Source organism: Xiphophorus couchianus, chromosome 16, assembly GCF_001444195.1.
Source record: "Xiphophorus couchianus chromosome 16, X_couchianus-1.0, whole genome shotgun sequence".
NCBI lineage: Eukaryota > Metazoa > Chordata > Actinopteri > Cyprinodontiformes > Poeciliidae > Xiphophorus > Xiphophorus couchianus.
The window spans coordinates 17357346-17384532 of NC_040243.1; the positions used below are offsets into that span (position 1 = coordinate 17357346).

Here is a 27187-nt window from a genome sequence, read left to right on the forward strand (position 1 = left end):
TTGCAAAAATGAATTATTGCATCAAATAAATAACACCTGTTATTATAATTATTTTTTTTATTTGTTAGCTTGCTAATATAAATTTTACGCAAAAAATTGTCCAAACTTGTGTCTTTGTGTGACTCCTTGTGGGTTCATAGGTGAATAGGGTTGACAACAAAAACAGGCATAAGAAAACGACACAAAAATGAATAAATATATAAACGGTAAAAAGAATTTGTTGCAATGTAGTTCTTAATGAAGTCTTGGTGTCTGTTGTTGCAGCCTGAACCTACAACCTCAACCTGTTATTTTGAACTTGTTTGAAGTGAGGTATTAGAAAGTTATTATTGGTAATAATTTCCTTACCTCAGCGGAGAGTCAACATTTCACCGTAACCAAGTTGAAAAGTAACAAACTCTTTGGAAAGGTGGATGTCTCACAAACTAGCCAGATGTAAACTGGTTTAGCTGACTAGCAATTTTAAACAAATTAAACTGAAGTGTTCATGTCATGACTAGTTTGCTAGTGAAGGATTTGCACTTCCAACATGCTCAAGGTGAAATTACATCATACTTCTATTATAGACGCGAGGAACTATTATCATTAACAACTTGAAAGAAGAAAGATCTAAAAAAAAAATCTTAATTAACCTTTAAAAAGGAAATCCACTTTCCTTTTAAATAGATTCTTACACCTTTTCTTTCAGTTCATTCACTGATGCTATTGACAGCGTGAAAGCTGTAACTGAGGAAAGAACAGCTTTCACACTGAAGAGTGTTAACATAGTAACACTTAGAAATGGTGTGTTCACTTGTAAAAAGTAGAAAGTAGATAGGATTTTTGAGTTTCTGACCTACATGACAATAATAAAAAAAGACCAAATGTGGTCACCACCCAATTCTTTGATGGATTTCTAGTCAATGCATGTTAAGTTAGTACATATAATTTGTACTTCAAAAAATTCTGAGGGAAGGCAAATATTGTAAACAGTGAATTGCAAAGAAATTGCATTTTACTGAGACAAAGCGGTGGCTATATTTTTGGTTAAAATATGAATTGAACATTTGGCCAGTATCACCCATTGCATTTCTGTCTATAATAACTTTCTCCTGTAAGTTGAATGAGGGCTAGTTATAAAGGTCTATTGTTGCTGTAGTCTGTTTGAGGTTTGAGAGCAGAGCTAATGTGTGGAACCGTGCATCCTTGACTTCATCATTGTCGTCAGAGAATAAGAGGACAGAAGCCAAGCTGCAGAGGGGAAAACAGATTATCTCTGGGTTGTTTTTTTAATCAGACCATCAGTTCCAGCTGCTTGATGTGTGCGTGTGTGTCTTTGATGTTCCACAGGTGTGTAAAAGAGAGTTTGTGAGATAAAGTCTAATTTTACTTGTCACCGAGGACCAGCTCCTTTTGCGCTGATCTACTTTCACACATTTGAAGACTGATCAATGTCAGCAGTTTGTTTGTGTGTGTGCGCCATGCTTTAAGATACAGATTGACAGACAATCCTGCAGGGCTTGGGCATCCTTGCTGCTCACATTTGAGGCAACTGCATTTCCATCGCTACAGTGACACCTTGGGTCAAACAGTTAATGTGGGTCAAGTTGGTATGACATGCTAATGGCCAAGCACACAAGCGTACAAATTCTGAATTCATGTAATTCCTCATGCTTGTTTTATCTCATAAATAAAAACTTTTAGCATTGCTTCCTAATCATTCTATTTTTTAATCTATCAGCCATAAGGGCATCTAATCCTCATGCCTTATGTAATCCCTATTCCTCTTTTGCTTGTGAAAGAGTTGATTATAGTTCATCATTTCAGGCATTTCTCCTTGCTGTTTCTCTTTGTTTTTGCCAATTATTGGATATTTATGCCTCCATCTTCTTGGATTGGAATTTTGCCTTGTGTTGCCTGTCATTAATTTCCTCCATGTTCCTCTGCCTGTGGTGGTTCTTGCCCAATGAACACTGTCCAGCCTTCCAGCAACCCTGCAAAGGCTCAATGGGTGTAGAATGATGGGAAGAGTGTAAGGATTAGGTGCAAAATAGTCCAGTAGGATTTAGGTTCTCAAAACATTTGAGATAGGCGCTGGACATTTCATTTTTGTCCTTTGACATTAAGATCAGTGAATGGTGTGGGAAACGCGGGTGGATTCACCGGCAATGGAGATATAAAAATTTGGAAAATCATAGCATATCTGGTTTACCTCAGTCCGACAGCCGTGTAAATGTGTGAACATAATGCAACACAGTACTAGAACAAAACGCAAGCTTATGAGATGATGAGTATTTTTCATTGCTAGAATAACTGGAACCGCAAAGTGAAAATGTTGGCTGAAACAGTATGAGAGCGAATGTTAGCCATTTTGGAAAACTAATCCTTCAGCAAAGGTCCTCTGGAGAGCAAGATGCCATTCAATTAAAATTTCTATGAAATCTACGTATTTTAAGAATATTTTACTCCATTTCTTTAGATGTTTAATTTCTAAAACATGAAATCCACAAACTACTGGAATACCTGCAGGCACATTGATTGAGCTGGCAACAGTAACTTTGAAAACAGCCCAGCCACCTTTAACACACCTTTTGTGAAAACATTTTGATACTAGGTAGGAAGGAAATGATGGACAGAGATGAACACCAATGATTTCTTAGTATTTTGACATCTAGATCTGTTTTAAGAGGAATATTGGCTGCATTTGATTATCTGAATTTTAAGTTTATGCAAAGCTTTCCTGGCCTAATCTAATTTGAATAACGTTACAACGAAGAGAGATTTCCTAAAACTAAATTAACACATTTATGAAAACAATTTTTCATTTGTAGAAACAAATGAAAAATTGTTTCATTTTGTTGATGTGCTCATTTTTAATGTGTGAGAATTAATCAAATATTCCCATTTAGATAAACCTATATGAACACCAGCTCCAAAATCTCTACATACAAACTGGTTAATTATCAATAAATGTATTTATAACCTGTATCATTCGACTTATTACAGTTTTGTTAAACCAGTTTTGATGAGAAACTGATTCACGTGAAACAAATATTAGGCATTGTCTCACCTCCTGAGCTAAATTTAATCACACCCTGTATACTTTAAAAAACTGCACGTTTCTTGCAACATATCAAAAGAAAATTAAATATTTAGCTTGTGGTTTTCAGATCGCAGCTTGGTCAGACACTGAGAAAGTTTGCAAAAATCTCAGAGGGAAAAGGTTTTTTTTTTTGCTATCTATTTTTGTCAGTGTGGACTAAGCTTTATTTAAAGGCCTTAAGTTCCTGCTTTTCGTGTACAGCATTTCCTTTCCACCTCATTGACTCCTGACTGTAGCTTGTTGTGGTTGTCCAGCAGGTAACCAGGCAATCTTTACAGCCTCTCTGGAAAGGATATGAGTTTCCCATCTTATCAGATCCCTGCAATAATTCCCCATAGCCAGCAAGGCAAATATCTGTCTTTTTATTGCTCCCATCAAATGTTATCACAGTAATCATTTGCTCTGGCTTATTATATCAGGTTGTTTGTTTGCTGGTCAAAAAACAAGATCAGTTGTCAACTTTTCAGCTTACCTTTCTTCATAATGCAGGTAAAAAGACAACTTTTTTGTTATTAAACAAAGTTTTAATAACAAAACACAGTTACATGACAACGTAACACTTTGGTTATGTTGTCAGTTCATCTTGCTATCTTATAGTGTCTACTTTAAGATAGCAAAGTAGATAGCAAAAAATTAAAGTGTCTACTTTTTTGCAAATTACCTTCCCATTATATTTTTAGGCTTATGGTCCACTTGTTTTTTATAGATTTTGTTTCACTTCCTCTTGCTGGTGCAATCACTTGCAGATGTGTTTCACTGGTGTCTTTTTGCTCTGCCCTTCGTTGCCTGTTCATAAGGCATTCATTGCCTCTGACCAAATTAGGATTTCTGATCAAATGGGTGAAAAATATACAGAATGACAATGTATTTTCTGTATTGGATGCTATGAACTAAACATTTTGAAGAACTATGTTAGCAAAATATGGATTTCAAACAGATTTAATTAATTTTTTCGCATTTCTTTCATCTGATCAAGCCCAAACTATACTCTTCTAAATATTTTCTACGAGGTTAATTTTTTGCTCTGTTTTGAAAGGATTCCAGTCAAAATTTATTTAATATTTGTGATACCAGTACAGGGTCATAACATTGACATTAACCCAAATAAAATTCGAAAGAAGACCATGATTGTACCAAAAACAGTTCAAGGCTAAAGATTCCCTTAAAGCAGCTGTGGTTCATATTCTCTTCAGTCTTTTCTCTCTGTTAATAACACCTTGAGCTCAAATTTGAAGTGTAACGGAAACAGACAAAGTGAGAAAAAGAGGAAAAAAAAAAACATTAAAGGCTGATGTAATTTCCAAAAGCAGATAGTGATAATGGCCAAGCTGACCTCTAGTCATGGTGTTTAATTATCGCTGGGTGTTCAGTCTTCATGTATACTCTACAAGAAGAGTTTTAAGATCATTTAAACTTTGGAAACCTTTTTGTGTTTGTTTTTAATGATATGTAAATTGCACCAAATTCTCCTAAATGCTCATCAGTGGCAGGTGCAAATTCAGCCGAATCTCCTGGTTTATGGTAATTGGGAGAACTGACTCTGCTGAGCTGCCATAGAGTCAGTTCTGTTGCGATTATTGGTAGCAAGAATATTCCTGTGCAGGAATAATCCTGGTAGATTAATGCATAATAACATCTTCCTTTGTGTTATTTCTCAACACAAATATTGTACCATTTACTTTGAATCTCTAATTTTTTCACTCTTTTCTGTCTGAGTTGTGTAATTTTCATTTGCCTGCAGAACTAATAAACTTGACAATATTTCATGTCTTCTCTATTCATTAATTGTATGTGATAATGCTATTATGTGGTTAGTCTTAAGTCTTAAATTCATTTTCCATTGGATCAGTCTCACGCTAAAATAAATTAAGAAAAATCGAGCCTTTATTTGTACATTTGCTAAACTATTGAGATTAGTGAGAATTATTTTGTCATTGGTAAATTCTTTTTGTTAAAACAAGTAAAAGTTGTATGTTTATAACAGTTTTCAGATTATGCTACAGCCATGAAAGTTGAAATTATTTTAAGGCTCTATTTCACACATTTTATGACCTTCAGATTGCTTTGGTCCTTTAAGAAACTCTGAAATGCTGTGTTGGAGTGATGCAACGTTTCTATTACTCTGCATGATGTTTTCTTCGCAAAATATTCAGTAAAGTATTGGCTCCTTGTTCCGTTTGTGTAACTATAGTCTCTGGGTGTTTCTAACTGCCTTCTACCCACTCCACTCTCACCACAAAAATCAATTGCCACCTTTGCTCATTTTTTCTTTAATTATTCACTATTGCAACACTTGGCTCCTGCATTATCACAGGACCTCTGCCCCGCTCAGTTTTGGATGTCTGCAGCGTAGGTGAGCGGATTGAACTCCATCCATTGTCCATCGCAGTCAGGGCAAATTGGTGCGCATGATGAGATGAGCTAAATGTCTAAAACTTGAGTCATGATGTGTAGGTGTGATGGCCCACCTGGATTACTAACTGCTGAGGGGGGAAAAAAAGAGAAAAAGCTGCTGTTCTTGGTTTAAAAGTGTTCTTTGAAACTGACTACGGTTGCATGACAAGTTAGATTGCAACCCGAGAAAATGGGGTTATATAATTTCTCGTTTTTTTGGTTTTTACGATTTCACAGGATCCTGTTACAAAGATGCTTTGTCCTTTTATAGTTAGCTATGGTATTTCATCAACAGCCCTTGGTGTTAAATTGATAAATCAGCCAGCATGTCTGTTACATGTAAATACTGTAAAACAAGTAAATACCCATTTGATGGCATGTTTACTGTGTGTACACTGGCATGCAGCAAATATATGGTGTGTTTAGCTAGGGACATCTCTAGCTATAAAAGAAGACATGCCGAATATCCGGTACATGTTACCGGACAGATTTCCCGTCAACATTTTAACTTAATTATAGTGCTGGAAAGAAGTATTTGCTGCCTTACAGATGACTTTTTATTTGTTTCTGCTGATCAAGTAAATTTTGACATATTTGTCAAATGATTATTTAATTTATTTTGGAAAAAAATCTATCTGTGAAAACATAACCAATGTTTTGTTAAATAATCAATTAACTGTAATTTACCACTGTTTTCATTTTCAATTATTACACCTTGGCCAAATTAATGTCCAATCTGTAGATCAGCAACTTGTCTGGGAACGCAAAGTAGACTTAAGGATAAATAAAAAATATTCCCATACTTTTTAGAAACCGATACTTCATAACGCTACATAGTTGGCATCCATTAGTTTGGAAAAGGGTTACAAAGCAATTTCTAAGGCTTTAAGGAGCCTTTATCCACACACAGAAAAAATATAAAACAGTGGGGAACCTTCCCAAGAGTGGCCAGCCAACCAGAATTACTCTAATAGCATTAATCTAGGATGTAAATAAAAGAAACTGAAAAGAAAATGTGAAGCACTCGTTTTGGTTGAGGTCATTGTTCTTAAGTAAACAACAAGAAAGGAACTGGTCAAAAATGGTAAATGAGACTTCCGAGGCCAAAACCTGCTGACACGTCTCGCATTTGGCAAATAACATCTAGATGATTGACAAGACTTCAACAAAATACTCTGCAGACTCATGTGAAAAAGTGGAACTTTTTGGAAGTCATTTGTCCTGCTACATCTTTCCAAAAATAAATAATTACACACCTGCTTGAAAATGTTACAGAATTAAAATGATCAGCAAAGAAAACTGGACCAAAATTCTTCCACTGATGTAAGAGACTCAGGATCTGCTATTTCGAAAATCATAACCCAGTTTTTGGAATCGTCCATGAAGTACCTGCCGTTTTGTGCTCACTCAGGTTATATTTGTCTGATATTAACACTTATTTGATGATCTGAAACATGTAAGGACAATAAGAAGAAATCCCTCCCAACTGTACGAGCGATCGTTGCGGTGCAGTTCTGCAACGGCCAAATCTGAACACGGATCCAGACGCTGTTGTGACTCACTCCATTTTTGTGTATGTTTCAAACTTGTGTGTGCATTCTCTGATGCAGACCAGCTAACTGTGTCACTGTTGCTCCTGAGATACTTTAACCCTTTCATCTCTTGATGGTAACCTAGCAACAGGGGCACGAGCTGACAGAAGTACAGGCATCTCAGACCTCTTTTTCTGTCTTTACTTCCATTTTTACATCCTTTTTTTAGCCAGTCTCCTTGTAGTGCAGCCACTTAATCCCTCAACTATGTCGTCCATTCTGTATTCTGTTCTCCTCCTTTTTTTTCTTTTTTTTTGTCTTGAATCCAGCTTGCTCGTCTCTTAATGCCATAAGGTAATATCATATCTCAGGTTATGAATGCATTTCTTTGAGTACCAGGACTAAAACTTTGCTCTTAAAGTTCATGTCAGCCATGTAGATACAGAGCAAAAGTATTCATACCATTTAGGACATTTAGTTAATCTGTGACAACAAATCCTAATATATCTGAGGATTTTAAAAGAAAAGTGGTTTGCACATTTTTCTGAAAAAAAACAAAACAGATTCAGCCCTCTATTTTTGTTTATTAAAAATAGAAAACCAAGAAATCACATCTAGATAAGCATTCACAACCTTTGCTTAATACTTTGTTGATTCACCTTTGGCAGCAATTACAGCTTAATGCAGGGGTGTCAAACTCCAGTCCTGGAGGGCCACTGTCCTGCAACTTTTAGATGTGCCTCTGCTGCACAACACCTGAATAGAATAATTAGGTCATTAAGGCTCTGGAGAACTGATCTACACAAGGAGGAGGTAATTAAGCCATTTCATTCCAGTGTTTTGTATCTGCGGCACATCTACAAATTGCAGGACAGCGACTGGAGGACTGGAGTTTGACACCCCTGGCCTAATGGCTTTTTGAATGTGATGTCACAAGTTTAGCGCATCTATCTTTAGGCAGTACTTCTTTGCAGTACTTTTCAAACTCCATCCAGGTGGATGAAAAATGTTTGTGCAGCCATTCTCAGATATCTCTAACAGACTCACGTCAGGGATGGTGATGACCCGTGTTTTCTCCAAACGTGACGCCCAGCATTTACACCAAAGAGTTCAATCCTTGATGAGAATTCCCCTGGTCTGAATTCGTCAGGAGTTTGTCAGGAGCTTTTCGACAAACTCCAGGCAGTGGCTTTCATCTGGTCGATTTAACACACAGGTCTGATTTCTTCAGAGATGGTTGTCCTTCTGGAAGGTTCTCCTGTGAACACCGGAGCACATTCGGGTTCTTGGTCATCGATCAGTCGATCCAGCTGCTCGTTTGCGCAACTCCAGTGATCGGAGTATCCGACACAGCACTTTTTAAAACCAGGTCTCAGGGTGAAACTTTTTAGTCGCACCCCCAGTGGAGATGTGAAGTACTCAGCTGAGGTGAAAGTGCACATTCAAAGAATGTACGACTCCAGGCTTTGTTCTCTTCACACATGGACAGATAACAAAAACAATAGCGGTTAGCATTGTTCTATGTTGTGCTACTTGTTGAGTTTCTGTGTCACATGAGCACTTGGTTCAAAATCCAGGCCTAATTTAAATAAGGAGCACCACCATTATTGTATAGCTTTATTTGCTACATTTGGGCTCTCGTCCACTAATACACACACAAAACCAATGGAGAGGACAAACAGATGGACCCATATGTGTATTTATCATTGAGATTGATGATTGAGTAAATTATGCAATACTGCCATCTCTACTTGTCGTTTTCGTTTGATTGAAATCTTGTACTTGTATTAAGGAACCTCCAGCTATTTTTTTTTTATTCATCTTAACTTTTCTGCAGTTAATTGTTGAATTACAACTCAGTATAAACAAATAGGTTTTCACATGCTGTAGTGCTTTGAAATAAAAGAGAAGATCAAACCTCAGAGAAAACTATATGTTGGTGTCGTCTTTAAAAAAAAAAAAAACCCCGATCAGTACATTTCCGTTTTTAAACTCACATTAGGAAACGGATACCATCACTATGCATGTTCTATAAGGAAACTGTGTTAGTGTTTGCATGCAGGCTGAAGAGTGAGCTGGGAAATGCAGATAAATTAATGCAAAAAGTTTGTGTAAAGAAGATCCAGAACTGAAGAGCAGGCTCCTTGAAGGGGCACCTGTTAAGGAATTTAAGTTGCTTTTATTAATAGCAATAATTTGATAAATGTTGTTTTCATGCATTTTATTTTACAGTGAATCCTGGCATCTTTGTAAGATGTACTTTGTACATTATTCGGTATTCAAACGTCTCATCAGCTCCCTCGTTATCCGCAGCTCTCCACTCTCACCTCCGCGTCCTCTCTCCCACTCTTTCTCCCTCGTCCTCTTCATACCACCTCTCTCTCTCCCTGAGTTAATGAGGAAATCACCAGATAAAGCATCACAATGAGGATAATGACTGCTTCTCTGCAAATTAAATACAGGAAACAGAAATGCTAAAAAACACACACACACCTACTGCACACACTTATGCTTTCCGTTCCTCAAATCTGTTGTCCTTATCCTCTGTATTTTTCTTGCCGTCTGGCCCAAAACAGCAGGTTCTGTTTGCGGGGGAGTTAAGAGAAGCTGAAAGGAAGTGGCAGTGAAGGGCGGAGGGAGGAAAATGTGAGGGATGGAGACAAAAGCGAAAGTTGATATACAATACAGAAGGGTTACAGGATTATGTGTGTTGCTGTGTGTGTTTGTGAGTTGGCTGCACATGTTCAACGATTGCGGAGGTAGATGTACTTCTGCAGTAAGAGTACATAAAAAGCCCTCCAGACACTTAGACACACACACGCAAACGCACACAGCAAGCACACACACTGGCACACGCATCAATTATTGTTAGTGCAAAGACTAACAGAATAAATGCCACACTGGTTTACAATTAGTTCTGTTTTTCAGACATGATGGGGCTGTTAAAAACACATTTTCTCATTCGAACGCACTGTTTTTCAAAATCGCCATTGATAATTTATTCTGAAATATGTGTTTTTGTACTTCTGTCATACTTTGTGGGGATGTTAAACATCTGCTTGCTGTATTAAACATTTAAACATTTAGAAAATAAGTTGTACCTAAATGTGAATGTGAGGTAAAATGAAGTAAAGAAGACTTTACAGCATTTGCAGTAGGACTGTTTTTATGCAAAATAAATAAATTAAAAATCCATAATCAAATTGCTTTGATTTAAATCAGAAAAACACAATTGTTCCAGCTACCGCAAACTAAAATATTGGCTTCTAGAGTAATAATATTATCTACAGCCTTTCTGTGTTATTTTAAATTTGAAAAATAAACTATACCCCAAATTTGCACAAAATGTATTAGTAGACCTACTACACAGTTTGCCAGCTGTTCGTATTAGGAGTGATTTGTGGCATTACTTTAGCATCGCCTCAATGATAAAAAGTTTATTTTTTTGTCTTTGGAAATATTTTTAGTCGATTTTGTGGTTTTTCTTAGTGAGGAAGAATTATTGCAGATCTTCGTATATTTTACTATTGAGACTTAGACAACAGTTACAAGTTTGATGGAGGCTAATTAGACATTTAATAGATGTAAATGTCATGGGAGATGCTTTGCTGAATTTCTGCTCCCACGTCTAAGGAGAAGCAGAAAATGGCCGAGGATGGGGCAGCAAGCTAGAGTTTTAGAGTGGTGAGAAGCAACAAGTTCATAGTTTTAGTGCATTTAAATTTTTTTTTTTTCCTGATTTATTTATTGAACCACTTTCACCTCTGGAGTGATTCTGCACTTATTTGATGACTATTTGAAAGAAAATAAACTTGAGGGCATTTATTTTAATAAAATGAGGATTTTTGGGATGCACATGGTATGCAAGTGAATGGGAGCAATTGACAAATATCATATTACACATCTGTCCTGTGGTCGGTGTATTAAATACTATAGTGGTCTTTGGATATTAACCACCCATGGCCTGGGTCATCTGTTAGGCAAGGTATGCAAGCCAAACTGCAACGGTCATGCCTTAATCACTGTGATCTTTGGAATATTTTATTAATCCGTGTAATATTGCAATCACTGCTTTAAAAAAAGCTATTTTAATAGCAAACTTCACTGTGATGGGGATACTGTTTGTGGTGATATGGAGTGTGTGATGTCTGTCATACACAGGCTGTAGTCTGATGTAAAAAAAAAAAAAGTATCACAAATAAGCATTTTAGGGAGTGAAAACTTTTTATAGGCAATGTACCCTGACTAATTATCCAGCAAATATCAGCTTGATGAACTTCAGTGTTACTCTGTAAATAACAGAATGGGAGGCAGATAATGTTCAGTGCAATAAAGAGTTGAAAAGTACAACTTGCAAATGCCTATTTACAAAATTGCTTTTCCATAAAGCAAAAACAACCTTTGCTTTTGTTTTAAGTTTTCAGTTTATTTATTTATTTATTTTTATTCTTTATGTCTGGTAACCAACCCAGTTGTTTGACAGTGCTCTGGTCGCTATGTTAATACCTCATTTTGCTGAACATCCTCATGCATTGGCATGTAATTGGTTTGTAGTCTTTCTGCTTATCAGTAAAGGCATTTCAGTGTGAATCGTGGCAGACATCCATGTATCTTGTCTGCTCAGGGTCTGATGGATATAAAGTCAGACAAGACAGTGAATGAGAGGTAAAGAGAGAGATGGATGACTTGAGAGAGAGAAAGAGAGAGAGACAGAATAAGGATGGAGGTGTTTGCTGGAGCAGATAAAATCAGAATGTGCCAGAACTTTCACAGAGCTGGCACAGAGCTGAAACGGATATAAAACCAAGCATGAATCTGGCCAGACTCCTGAAAAAGCAAGAAATTGATTGTCTTGTCCTTCCCTTCATTTGAAGGTGTAACACATTATTGAATTATATTCACAGTGAGTGTTTTCAGTTGCTTTTCACACTGCAGTTCTGCTAATTTAAAAACTATGACATTCTCAGTCACAATTACAGTTTAATCTGTCGCAAAAACAAACAAAGAGCAAACACTTGGGGGACCTTTCGAAGAGTTACTTGATACCGGGATAGTTGCTCTTCTGGATTTATGAGATTTATCCTGGTTCTACAAGTCGAAACTCCCTTTTTGCAAATTCAAATTCAAGCAAATTTGATCTTCAAAGTAATTTGTTTTTTCTAGCTTTTATTGAAATCTCATTCAAAACTGAATGTGGAGGGATGACAGACAGACGGCACTGTGCTCCATGTGTTTGATTATTCCACAGGATCATTCTTCTGTTGGTTTTGCTGGCAGCTTTAAAGCTTGCAAATGAGTCCACAGACCGACAGATTTTATAGAATTGAGAAAAGGCCTCGCTTTAAATCACATTACATATTCACTTCCCTATTACCCTAATGGTCTTTACTTAATGATTTTGTGATTATTGTTTAAGGCTTAAATTCTTCTGTCAATAAGTATTAGTTTTGGGAGACAGACTTCAGTCCAACAAAGAATCTGTGGAGGAAACTAAAGATTAGGGTGGTGGCGAGGAGGCCTTCCAACCTCAAAGACTTGGAAGTTATTGATAAATGGCAAAAAATACCATTGGAAACACTTAAAAAGCTTCTCACCAACTATAAGAAGAAATCTGATTTCTGCAATGTCAATAAATGCTTTTACTGATCACCTAAAAGGGTAAAAATAATATCCAATATGCTAGTTTCTGCACAGTTATTATTATTATTTTTTTCTGTAATAATGCGATAACCCTTGAACATCACTGCAGTATCATGTTCAATCAGAAACTATTTGGTTGCATTTGCTAAATTACTTGGCTACGTCTGCAACATCTATGAATAACTTTGGGCTTAACTGTGAATTTTGTAACACTTATAGAACTTGTGCTTTGGGTAGAAACAGGGGTCGATATGATCACGTACAAGAAGCAAATAAATAAATAATGCCTTATACTTTTTACAATTTAATATTATAAATGTATAAACTTTAAATTCAAAATTCTAGGCATGGACAGGCATCAGATTCTCATAACCTTGAGTAAAAACACCTTAATGTCATTTGATGTACATAAATTGTTCAATAAAACAGAGAATAAGAAGACATTTAAAATAGAGAAATCTAAAATAGCATAAACATGGTTGTAAACAACAAACATGTTGCCAAGGACATTTAAACAGACATAGCTTAGCAAATATACAGGTGAATTAAAACAGAATAGAAATACAACACTTATTCTTTATTATTACAGCTATAATAGCATGACCTATGGTAATTGCTTATTGTTTTGATTTTAATATCTGGAGTAAAGCCAAAACCTTTAACAAAGTAATGCTAATATTAGTGTTAATATTGCTGTCATTGATAGTAAGGCTATCCGCTCAGGTAGCTAGCATGCACTCGGCTGCTTAACAGACATGATTTTTGTAGATTCACAGCTGTTTCACTTTACTCATTAAAAGTGATGGATGGAGGTGCTTTAGTTTTCGATAATGTAGTGTAGGTATTTTTTGTGTGACTGAAAAAATACCCCAGAAAGAGTGCGAAAGCACCGCATTACTCTAAGCTCCACACAGTAAGTTCTAGTCACAACAGTAGTTTCTGTGGAATCTGGTTGAAATAACTAAACCACAAGAAAGTTATTTATTTATTTTCAATTATCAAATCTGGCAAAGGAATTTAAAGTTCAAGAATCCTGGTAACTTTTTCTTCTTTTTCCCCAGGGCCACACCTTTCACACCTGTGTACTCAAAAAAACTTTTATCTAAATGTATACGGGACTGCAATCACTGTATTGTGGCAGCACCCTCAAATTAAAAGCCTCCTTTTCATAATAATTAACTGCTTTCTTTTGGAAGCCTTGTCTTTCACACGACTAAACTAAAATTGTTTTGTTTGCAGCGTTGCTTATCATGCAGTCGTCACAAACTAGAGGTCAGTGTTTGCCTGCCAAGTGAAATCCTTTGTGCTTTTGTAAAAACTGCACCAAAAAAAATTGTAGATGTTGAGCCGGAGGAGGACAAAAGAGGATGAGTTGATAGGAGGCAGAAGGAGGAGGAGTGATATGGGTATGCTGACTCAATGTGACCCTTCTCCCTTCTCCACCAGTGGCATTGTGGGTATTTATACATTGGCGTAGGCTGTTCACCCCCTTATATAAGCCCGTACACACATATGTTCTTCCACAGACACGTGGGGAGGCGCCTAGGGTGACTGATGCATTTTGTGTTGATAATTGACTTTACTCTGCCTTCGATTCTTGCGTCGTCTTGCTCTCGTCTTCTTACTCCTTGTTGCAAAAGCCTCGTCTTTGTGTCTTCCACCCCACTCACAAGGATGTTTCCTTTCCAGAGACGGTAGGAAGAGAGCAAGACACAAAAATGGCAACAGGAGTCTAGCTCGCCAAGGCCTCTCTCCACGCTGTTTAAAGCCCGTGCCAGGTCTGCCTGGCTGCAGTCAGGAAACAAGATCTAATGCAGGTGTTTGTAGATGAGCCCAGTAGACTCTTGTGAACGTTAAATGTTCAGTTGGTGGGGTATTTTGCCAGTAACATGATGCGTTCGTTTAGTTGCAGTTCGGGAAATGACAGAGACTGAAGTAACTTTCCTATTGTGTGTTTGTAATCTGAGCTGCTTTGTTCGATGTTTTGCCACACAGTCCTGCCACTCACGTAATCTTCCTCTTGCAGTTCAGATTGTTCTTGCTGACAGGACTGCTGGCATTTTCTTCTGGCGAAGAAACAACGTTGTTTGGTTAAGCGGCATCCCATAAACAAAGGGACAAGATCATAGTCAAAATGCTAGTGATATTCCTGAGGTGGAGAAGTGTACAAGCTCAGTTGTTGTGCTTTTGCCCCAGTGGTTTCAAATGTCAAATATGGCACAATTACATTCTTTGTGCCACGAATAAATTAAAGCGATTTCCTTTTTAAAAAATGCAGTTAAACACATTAAAGTAAGGCAGTTTATGAATTTATAAGTCTGCAATGTTATAGCCATTAACTTCCATCCATCCATCCATTGTCCATATCTGCTTGTTACTAAAAGGCCTGTGCCTGTTACCAATGTTTATAAATATGACAGTGTTTGATACACTGAATTATTTGTGACATTAATAAACAAACACGTAAATAAAAAACTGTGGGAGAAAATCAAATAATTAAAACAGACACAAGTTGCATTAGAAGTCCATTAAATGGATCAATTTTGCATTATTGGTAAATTAATACACTTTTAATGTGATATTCTACTAAAACTTGCATTAAAAGTCCATTGAAAGTGTCAACTTTGCATTAAAAGTGTCATTATTTACCAAATAATGACACTTTCTTTTAAAAACAATTTGTGTTTATGACAAGACAACAGTCATAAACATTCATGAAGACTCTTTCATGCTTATCACAAGTATTATGTCTGTATTATGCACACCCCTTCAAATAAAGTGCTCCCAAAAATGAAATCTGAATTTAACTTTTGTATAGTTAACATCCTAAATGCATGTATTTGTTTTAATACTTTTTACTTACCGTATTTTCCAAACTATAGAGCGCACTATACTATAAGCCGCACCTACAATTAAAAAAAAATAATAATTTAAACGTACATATAAGCCGCACTGGGCTATAACCTGCTGATATCTCCGCCGCTCTCAGTTTTCCTTAAGGACGCAGTAGAGGGCTGCGTCCTTAATCCGTCTCTAACTCCGAACCATGGTTTCATTCACGCCGAGTTTACGTACAGCGGCTCTATTTCCCTCCTGTACTGCCAGATTGATAGCCCTCAACTTAAAAGCTGCATCATATGAGTTTGAAAACATTTCTCCGTCGTGCCTGGTGCTACCATGTGCTTGTTCTAAATGAAAATTAGCACTTTCTTCTTTGATTTTCAATTTTGACTTCCAATGATTCACTTCCTGCTAAAGAGCCCCCTGGTGGCTGAAGAAAGATCCACAGAAAAGCCGCACCGGGCTCCAAGCTGCATGGTTCAAACCGTGGGAAAAAAGTAGTGGCTTATAGTCCGAAAAAAGCAGTATTTATTTCCAAAGTCAAAACTGTAAAAAACAAATCAAATTTGGCGAAGAACATTAAAATATGATGGTGGCATCATCATGCTGTTTTAAGGATATTCTTGTATGGCCTGGTATGTTGTTTTTTTTTTATCCATGTCCAACCAAATGTTTAGATCATGATCACGAACTGAACCACAGAACACGGTGTTTGCCTACGCTTATATAAAAACTTATTTATGACGCATTAACAAGGCTTTATGTTGAGAGACGTTAGAAAATAGAAATCTCTGTCACTCTAAACATGGCTGCAGAATCCGACAGCATTTAAATCTGGGACATCGTTGCACAGCTTATCACTACGTTTCACAAGCACACACAAATACACACATGTTGGCAGTTCATTAGAGGGAAACGCTGCGTACAACAGCCGTGATCTGTCAACATTTCATGAAGAGAATATACTGGAGCAACAAGAGGAGAAGAGATCGGTGGAAAATAATGCAAATGAAAATAAGCAAAAAAAGGAGCAGGAGATCACAAATTGTGGAAAGAATAGGTTAAAAATAGATGATGCTGATAAATATCGCACAAAGGAAATAAGAGTGTCATGACTGAAATCTCACACATCCTGTTCATTCAAGGCAAAAGACTTAATTTATTTATCTTTACTCAAGACAGTGTAAACCCAAAATATTAGCTTGTTGGCTCCAACAGTAAAGCAGACGCTTCAACTAGAGGAGGTTCAAGCAGCAGTTTGTTCACAGCACCCTAATACAGGGAGCATGATGGGAAGTTCATATCGATTGACTATTAGTTGTTGGGTAATAACGGCGGGCGACTGGTGCTCATAGATTGAGAAAACATGCAAAACTGTGAATATTTCAAGCCACAGGCTCAGTGGTTTTGTGACTGCAAGCGTGTCAGTCAGCTATGCTTGCTTGTAAACGTGCAGCAGTAAACAGAAAACCATTGATGCAAATCTGAAAATTGGGGCTTCCATTTTTACTACTTCACCCCTGAGTCGATACTTAATAGATTTGCCTTTTAAAACAGTTACAGATGAAAATCTTTGGCCCTCTAATAGCTTTTTACATTCAGAGAATTATTTTATTATGTGCAGTTTTAAGGTGGGTTTTTTTTTGTCAAAATCTTTGACTCCTCTTACATACTGAGCTCATCATATAAAAGGCACTTCTCAGTGCAATCCTGGCAAAGGCTCACCAGCATAGGGGTGATCCGTGTTTGTTCATGTGTTCATCTGTGTGTATTGTTTGGAAAAGAATGGCATGGAAAGACTTCAAGAGCAGTCCTGACAAGAGGTCGGAGGAAGGTGTGAAAGATGATGATTAGCTCTATAGAAAATGGCAGAAGTCGTGACAACATTTTGAGTTGGAATGCTCATTTTTCAAATGAAGAACAATTGAAACCAGATATTTACATATGCTGTATCAAAGACAATGTAAATATGAAGGGGGAGTTTTAGCAGCCTCACTGCCTGATGGTACAGTTTGTAGGCCAGTCTGGTGGTTCAGGCATGTATGGGCCTGTACCTACTACCTGAGGGTATCAGATGGAACAGAGGATTCGCTCGGTGGAGGTGATTGTGCATATCTTTTGTGGATTTTTCTGAGACAACGGAGGGAGATTTCTGATTTTTGGGGAAAAAAAATCTTTGATGAATGCTGTCCTTACTCAGGCTGTCATTTAATTTAGATGGTTATGGCCTTGGAGGCTTGTTGTTGTGACCTATTCAAACTTCCCATGACTGATAGACCTGTTCTCAGTTAGATGTTTGAGGCTTAGGGTATCGTTTCATTCTGTTGATGTTTTTTAAGATAAAGATTACAGTTATTCACATTATTTATTAATGTTACATCATGTATTGTTTATAAAAAATAAATTATTATCCACAGAAGCCAGAATCTGCTCTGTAAATGGTGGTGATGGCTGAGCAAGCAGTGGCATGCTCTCCCTTTGGATAGAGACCAATTTCTCATTCCACATTAAAACTCACATTGAAATAGCAGCAAAGAAGACATTAGTATACATTATGTCATACAATAAGTTGGCGTCTGTGAGTATTTGCCGATTCCTCCTAACTGTGAGGAGCAAGAATTATTGTTTTTTTATCAACATAAATGTTGCATGAACTCATGCAGTCGCATTGTTGAGCTAGATGAAGTGTTGAAATATGCAAAAAATATGCAGGACAGAGAATGTTGATGTGTGAAACTAGAATTTGCGTGGGAGAGAGCAGAAATTTATGAGAAGAGAATACAAAACAGAGCTCTAAGAAATGGACATAGGCATGATTATTTTGATGCATCGATGGAAATAATCCTGTAACCCCCTCACTTTATCCTGAATTAAATCTAATACTGCTATCAGGAAATATGTGTCACATCTTCACTTCTTAAATGTGGAATGTTTTTAAAGTAAAGCAAGTAGCAAACAGGTAAAACTAGAACCAGTTCAGATGTTAAAGTAAACAAAAAATGGAAAGAGCTAGCAAACGTCTGATCGCTATTATTAGCTCTATAGAAAATGGCAGACAACATTTTGATTTGGAATGCTCATTTTTCAAATGAGGAACAATTGAAACCAGATATTTACATATGCTGTATCAAAGACAATGTAAATATGAAGAGGGAGTTTTAGCAGCCTCACTGCCTGAAGGAACAGTTTGTAGGCCAGTCTGGTGGTTCAGGCACGTATGGGCCTGTACCTAATGCCTGAGGGTATCAGATGGAACAGAGGATTCGCTCGGTGGAGGTGATTGTGCATATCTTTTGTGGATTTTTCTGAGAAAACGAAGGGAGATTTCTGATGAAAAAAAAAATCTTCTATGCTGTTTTTACCACCTCCTGGAGAGCCTGCTGATAATCTTGGTGCAGCTGGCAAAACGTACTAAAAACCCATAAATTAAAACGTGTTTATGGCAAAGTTACAAAATATTTACCATCAACTGCTTTGGGATTAGCATACTCCTCAACTTCCTCAAGGAGTACAGCCTATGCGTTGCTTTATTTTACCCACATCTGAGGAAATGTTTTGCTCCAAGTCAGGTCTATTTCAAGTTAGTAATGTTCTCCACCATCTCGCTTCCAGCGGCGAGAGTTTTGTTGTTGTCTTGATGTTATTGTCGTGGAGTGGTTTTGTCAGTTCTTGTGGAAATTCTGGATTATTTTTGTTGTCCTCTTGATGTTATTGTCGTCACACGATGCGGCTACCTTGGCCCTGTACGGTGTGTCGTTGTTGATCATTTCAGCAAATTTCACGACATTCAGCTGGAGGAATGGTGTGAAAAAATTGTAAAGTAGTGAGCTTAACACACCCTTGGGGCGCTCCGGAGTTAACGAATGTCGCTTAGTGTTAGACCGTATTGTAGGTAATAACAAGTTGGAGGAAAAGATGTTAGCTAACTCAGCTGTGCAGCCTTACTGGTCCTGGTCTAGCAGTCCGTATGCTCCAGGGCCCTTTCTGACCTAAAATAGCAAAAGTTTAGTCAGATTTTATGTCGCGCAATGAAATAAAAAGGTTATTTCTATTCTTATATTGTTGCTGTAAATACTGGGTTAAATTGTGTCTACTGGAACAACATCAGATTTCATATTTATTTGGCTTTCTGTGCGTCATCATCAAAAAAGGAAAAATAAACATCCTTCTTTGCGTTCAGTAATTTAAAAATAAAGCCATTCTTCACCTGAAGAAATTTACCAAACCAGATTGAAAGACTCCCTTCAAATCCACAAGATTGTTTATAATTATTCCTTCTTAGCCACCTACTGTATGTCTTCAACCCGCTACTCTGTATTCATGCAATTAGATCCGTTCCATCATCCATTTTTTTAAAAGCATGGGGTCAGACAATTGGATTTTTTTTGTAAATATTAGATAAAGCGATCAGTAATTATTCTGGTTACAGAAAATACGATCACATTTCAGACCCGGCGCTATTTTTGTTCAGATGTGATGTTTGGTTTGACCTCCAAATCGTACCATGGAGAACACGCAGCAGTTTTAGTACCATCATTATGCGTATGTGTGTGTGTGTGTGTGACTGTGTGCTTTGTTAAGTATTTGGCAGTAGCAGTAGCCCAAAAAGAGCAGTCGCCTTGAAGCAATCTGTGCGAACAGCTCACACCAGTCCTAGATGTACTCGCATCCCTCCACCTGCACGTTCTGTTTTCAATCTCATGTCGTTTGAGCGAGGGGGAGGTTTTCTGTGTGTATGTGTGCAGTACAGTATCATTACTGTGTGTAGGTGGTGTAACCAGAGAGTGAATATTGCGTGGGAGTGAAGTACCATTCAGGTGCACATGTGTGTTGTAATGTGCGTTAGAGTGGAGAACGTGTTCTGTGTTAATTATTCTCCCTCTGCTCAGAACCTGTGAGAAGAATTCAGTTAGATATGATGTGGTATCTGGTCTCTGAGGTAAATTTATTCAAGGATAGGACCTCATTAAGGATAGGTCATGTTATATATCAAAAAATAATTTGTTTTTGTGACTAGAAAATTAATGTAAGCACTATTGATATCCAGTATATCTATGTTTACATAATACTTTGGAAGTAAAAAAAATATTGCACAGCTACTTTCATAAGTCAAGTTAAGTTTACACCATTAAAAACATAATGCAGTAAACAATTATCTAACTGCGATAAACGCTACATTTCATTAAAAGCCAAAATTATAAAGCACAAATACACATCAAATATATTAATCAATGGTCCAGTTTTGAATCAAAGGCGGCTCTAAACGGGGGTGTTTTTAGGCTTGACATAAAGGAACTCAGTGTTTCAGCTGTCTTGCAGTTTTCTGCAAATTTGTTTGTAATTCATAGAAGCTGAATGCTGCTTCTCCATGTTTGGTTCTGGTTCTGGGGATGCAGAGCAGAACCAGAACCAGAAGACCTGTTGATAGAACAGCAGCAGTAGATCTTTAATGTATTGTGATGCTACAACCATTCAGGGATTTTTAAACTAGCAACAGTATTTTAAAGTCTATCCTTTGAGCTACAGGGAGCCAGCGTAGGGACTTTAAAACTGTGCTCCGTGTTATGTGCTCCGTATTCCTGGTTTCAGTGAAACCTCGTTAAATCCTTGGCACACCTTTACGTCTCTACCTGCCAGCTCAGGACGTACAGTATGTTGTAACATCCGAAATGTTTGTTTTTTATCGTTTTAATGTTCTGAACATGCTGAGACGTATTCCCTAGTTACCATGAGACTGCACATTATCTTGATTTTAAAGTGAGTGTCTGTTGGCAGTGAGAAACATTTTGAGCACATTCTCCCAAGCGTGGTTTACTAACACTGAATCATCTTGTAGGCAGGCAAGTTCATCTTCAATACAGTAGGCCGACGTGGCCTACTGCATTGTCTCCCTCAGGCTGAAGATACGGAGGTCCAACACACCAATTATCTTTTTTTGAAGTAAATGTTAACATGATTAAAATTAACCTTGATCTGCTGCCGAAGCATGGTGCAAATTGGTGCATAAGGATGCAGCCCAGTGTCCCGGAACTCGTTTTCTGTGTGGATATGTGGTGGGCTTTTTTTTTTTTCCCCTCCCAGTTCTTTCATCTAATTTGTCCACATTTTAATCTGCCTCTGCATCTGCTGTCTGAACTCATTATTGACAGTAAATATGTCCATAAGGAGTGATATAATAATCACATATCTGTCAGTCAACTGTTTGTATACGGTTGATGGGCTTTTAAAAATATTCACAATCACATGTAAATGACAACTCTGGATAAACAGTGTTTGATGCTCTTACAGTTTCGCTCTGACAGAAGGTATTCTTGTACGTATTTTTATTTTTTATTTAAAACTAATTTTGACAACCTGTCTCCAATAAAAAAAACCAATTTGTATAACTTTCTGCCAAGCTTCTTCTAGTTGAAACTAACAACTTTGCAATCGTAAACACCAATTTACAAACTATTAATTATGCCACAAATGTTAATAATTTACTTTTTACTTTAGTCCAAACAACCTACAGTCTTTTCCACATAATTACCAATTATTAAATTAATAAACCTAACCAAGTAGTAAAGATAAATCTGGAACAAAGGATTTCTTTAAAGGGTTGGTATTAAGCAAAATCAACATTTTTGAGTTTTATATCATGTTCTTATGTGATTCTCTCATGAAGAACATACCTGGAGTTTGGCTTTGATTTTTTTTCATGCGTATTTGAGAAAGGCTTGAATCTCACATGGTTAATGCTTCCTCATACAATGCATCCCCCACATACCCAACATTTTGCCTAGGACCTTCAGTCTCCAGCCCAGCTCCTGCCCCACAGAGCACCATAATCCTCCTACACAAGCGGCAGCAGCGATTAAACAAAATCTAGAACTGCACGTCTGCTGAGCTCATCACACAAATTACTTCTCAGTTCAATTCTCCTAAGAATGATTGTAAATGTCATCATGGAGAAGAGTTGTTCCGATGATGCACTGGAAAGACTAGGAGGTTCTTAAAGAGACAGAGGCCCATTTCATGGCTATCATGCAAAGTCAAGTTTCTTTTAAGTTATTTTTGGTGTTTACAGCATTTCCAGACCAGCTGAAGGTAACAAATTGAGTTGATTGTGCTATGAAATGACTCTATGAAAATTGTATACTCTGTGAAAACACATAGTATGCTCCCTTTAGATCAGCAACAAAACCTTATCGGAAATGACCTTCAAAATGACTAAAATCACAAATCTATTTTTGTTCAAAAAATCTGGCCAAAATTAGCAAAAACATAACATTCATGCCATAAATCTTGTTAAAGATTTCCAAATGTATCAATGTTATGGTCAGAGTAGATTGTATGTGTTGCTGCTACATGCTTAGTGTCAATAAGTGTATAAAACAATCAGCTGGAAAGGCACAATCTTTAAAAAAATTTAAAATGCTGTAACTAATATCATGTGAACAGATTAGTGTGATGTAACCTGGATTGACTTGAGCTTTCGTGAAACCTGTTTGCACATTCAGTACATCTCTTTGGGCCTTTCTGTCATTCCTCATATGGATTCCAGGGCATTTTTGTATGAACCTTTTCTCTACGTCTGTCTGTGATATTATTACCCTTCTGTGTTTGTCTTGGTTGTCAAGTGGAGCTGTCACTGATCGGGGTGGAGATGACAGGCTCGTTGTGCATCAGCGCTTCCACGTTTGTGCTTCGCTGATTGTTACCAACCTGGAAAGTGGAACCGTGTCACGCTTTTCATCTCATTTGGCTGCAGATTGCATAAGATTTCTTTGATGTAGATCCTTGTTGTTTTTCTGCAAATCGGAGGACCCCAGGGAGGAAAAAGTGTAAGGCTTGCCCATAAACCCATAAACAGAAAGGAATCTTGTGATAAGGAGATGGTGCCTATTGTGCGTCCAATAGGCCGTCTGACTAAATGACAATGCTGCAGGAGTTACAAAAAGACAGTGTAGGTGTTAAGACAGACCCACAGAATCCTTTTGTTCCACTACTTGAGCTTTTAAATACTCTGATATAAGTGCTGCTTCCAAGAGTGAAGTCACTACAGTCAAGAAGTCTCCCTAAGAGCATCTGTAATTTGCCTTAATTTCAATAAAAACATTTGTGTCAAGTCAAAAGTGCTTTCGCATCAAGAGCTTTTTAGTCTCATTTCTCCTGGAAGGAAGTCATTAAAAGGCAAAAAATCTGTAATTGGACCCTTTAAAGTTTGTCATCAAAGAGCTGCAACAATATAACACAGCGCAGTGAGGTGATGCTAAGCGAAACGTCTTCTACTCGCACCATGGTTTTATTTAAGTGTCACTATATTATAGACAGGTTGCCCGCAAATGAAGCTTATTTTAGCTGCTGTTATTCCTCTTTGTTTGCATTTTTTTATTTTCAAAAGAGGAAGGGGGACGCCTCTATAAATTTGGCCATGCATGACCATTTTGTTGTAGCTGACAAGCTACAATTTATTTCTGGATCACTATTTGAGTAATTGCCAAGAAGAATTGAAATTGAGCGCCATTTTACACTTTATAACTGCATTAGATAATATCTGCTCTTTGAAATGAAACAAAACGGAAGGAGAGGCCATTTTAGAGGGGATGAACGTCAGCACGTCTCCTTTATGAGAGTTTTGAACTCAACGAGTGTTTTTAATAAGCAGTAAGGCTTTGTCACTTTCTGCTTAAGAGTAAATGCTTGCTCTTCATTTAAATTACTTTTTCATTTTGTTTCATGCATTTAGTGAAGTTTTTTCACTGCATTTTCTTTTGTGGTTAAACACTTTAATCTGTCTTGTATATAATGGTGGTGTACAGATATACTTGCCTTTCCTCTTTGCCTTTTTTTTGAAGGTATTAGTAATTTAAGCTGAAAGAAAAGGGGAAATAGACCTCTCCATCCTCAGTGAGAGACTAATAATACACATGTGGTGTTTGAGAAGTGTTGTTCCAGCTCAGTTTAATCTAAATCGTACAGAACCCATTTTTTTCTTCTTCTTTTGATACGTTTTGGTTTCCATTTTAGTTTCAGAATGCAGTGTTGAGGCTCGTTTTGGGAGAATTTAACATGTTGTATATTACTGACAACTGTTGTGAGAGAAATTTAATAAATGTGAAATTTTCACATTGAATTTTGATGCATTTTTTCTCTCTCACACTCTTTTCACAGTGTGCTGTTTCGTGGTTCATAAACGCTGCCATGAGTTTGTCACTTTCTCTTGTCCAGGCGCGGACAAAGGACCTGCCTCAGATGTGAGTACAGTCAGATTATTAAAATTATACATCCCTCAGATTTTCAACATTCCACCAGGAGGTAATGCAAAATTGTAAACTGAAATGGAAAGATGTGTGATTTTTAAAACATTTTTAACAGGTGAAAAATAAAATATTGTCGAGTAAGTTTAGGTCTGGAATTAGGCAAGATCATTGCAACACCTGGAAAATCTTTGCTCTAAACCATTGTATTGTAACTCTGGCTGTATGCTTAGGGTTCATGACCTGCTCAAAGGTGAAATTCCACCTCAGTCTGAAGTCTTTTGCCACTTTTCCATAAGATTTGTGAACCTATCAGGAGGTTCTTCAACCAGAACCAAATGTGCCTTCAATTCCTCGAGAGTTACCCGAGAAGCCGCATTTTATTTGGCTGCTTTTCTGATTAATGACCTTCTTGACTCAATCCTGTTACATGGTTATGTTTGGTAGGTTTTCAGCTGCGTCATACTCTTTTCACCTTCAGGTAGTGGATTGAACAGTGCTCTGTGCAATGTTCAAGGTTTAAAATATTGTATTTCTTGCTCGTCCTTCTTCTTTTCTTCTCCACAACTTTATTCCTATCCTGTCTGTTGTCTGATCTTCACATTGCAGTTTGTTTACTTGTGTTTTCTAAAAAACCTCTCAGGTCTATGAACTAATTAGATGGCTTTTGAAGACGATTAGTTTCACTTTATTTCAGTCGGGGGTAAAAGGAGGTACATACGAGAACACGTTCGCATAAGACCACATATCTTATACGATATGTGATCGTATAAGATCACATATATCAATAAAATCCAATAAAATGGATTTCATTGACCTTGAATGGTCAATAAAATCCATTGAAGGTTGTGGTTGTAATGGGAAAATATGCATAAAAGTTCAAGAAATATAAATTCTTTTGCAAGTCACTATATGCGTCAAGAAATATGTGTTAAGTAGTAGAAGCAGTGATTGCATAAACCTTTTTACTTATTTCGTTTCTACTTTTCTCAGTAAATTTATTACTGTCATATGACTAATGGGACTTTCTTTAACATTTTTTGACTCTGCTGTCAATATGCTATAGAAAGAAGCTATGTCAGGAAGTGAGTCTATAGTTTCATCACTGAGTAAAACTTAACACATACAGTCCAGGAAGATTTCTGCGATTTCAGAGAACTCGGGCTCTTTGTTGTCATTCTACTCTTAAAGCATTCTAAGAAGCGCTCGATCACGGATCTTCAAGAAACGAAACGTTCTCATCTCAGGGAAACTAATGATTTGGCCTTTTCTCGTTAGTGGGCTTGAAAAACCCTTCTCAAGTTCCACCTGTTTGCACCTCCCTCTGGAGTGCCCTTTCAGCCTGATGAGCGTAGATGCCTCCAGAGGAAGCACTTGTGTTTGCCTATTGGTTTTCTGACTGATGAGGCTGTATCTGTGTCTAAAACCAACCTCTGTTATTTTTTCCCGTGTTTCACCTGACTGCTTTAGCATTTCTTTCTTGGTGCCATGATTCAAATAGCGTCTCTTTTATCATTTTAGTTTCAGAAACTCACAAAGGTCCAAGCTCTTTCTTCAACATTTCTTCTTCATCTCTTTGCCAGCATCTGTTTTTTTAGAAACTCAAAATTTTAAACTTTTCTGTATTAAATATTGCAAAAGTCCATTTTATATAAGCTTATTCACCACAGTCTTAATGCAAGGCTTGTTTCATGTTCTTCCCTAGCATTCATGGTAAAAAAAAAAAAACATGATTGTTATGTTTGTCTCTAATGCCTCGGTTACACTGAGCGGTACGGCATTGGTCGGTGAGGTTCGGCACGCCACTTTTTCTGTTTCCATCACAAAATCATAAAACCGTCTGGTCCAGTATTACACAACACAAACCAGAAAAAAGTCACTGCTTTTGACAAGCACGAGACCAACTAGTGCACAATGTTTGTCATCACATTAGTCTGACGTCATGTTACGCGTTTGGGTTTAATCCATCCAGTTCAGACTTGCAACATCAAGTTAAAGACAAAACTACTAAAGAAAACCGCATGTTGCAAAAAATACAAAGAAGTTACCTGGGATGCATTTTACACATCCCAGATAAAATGCCAAGTTTTGCTGATATAAATAAGTGACCTTCAATTTACCATATATTTTATTATTCAAATAAAAAATAAACTAATCTCCTATAGGGTGAAACATATAATGAGTATTTGATTATTCATCTGCTTTTTTTCTATATTTTTTTTAACTGATTAAAGAACTAATCCAAAAATCTCCTCTTGGGCATCTCTTATTTTTAAGCCAGCATTAAGCTTCTGTTGTTTTTTTTTTCCATTTGTCACTTCACATCTCACCATCCACCTCATCATCTTCTTTCTATTTTCCACCGGCTTCATTTCTGACACTTGAACATTGCTATATTTGGTAGACATGTACTGTAGCTCTCCCCTTGTATGAAAATATCTCCCACTTGTCTCCCTTTA

At 37.2% G+C, this 27187-nt stretch overlaps 1 protein-coding gene across 3 annotated transcripts in view; it reads left to right on the forward strand.

The window, feature by feature from the left end:
* prkcbb (protein kinase C, beta b) overlaps nt 1-27187 on the forward strand; it is a 93008-nt gene that overhangs the window by 12857 nt on the left and 52964 nt on the right. For all 3 annotated transcript variants that reach the window (XR_003598681.1, XM_028042144.1, XM_028042145.1), the window contains exon 3: nt 24643-24725. Coding sequence is in view for 2 of the 3 variants with exons in the window: in XM_028042144.1 (XP_027897945.1) it covers nt 24643-24725 (83 nt within the window). In the remaining variant the exon portion in view is untranslated. The remainder of the gene's footprint in view (nt 1-24642; nt 24726-27187) is intronic.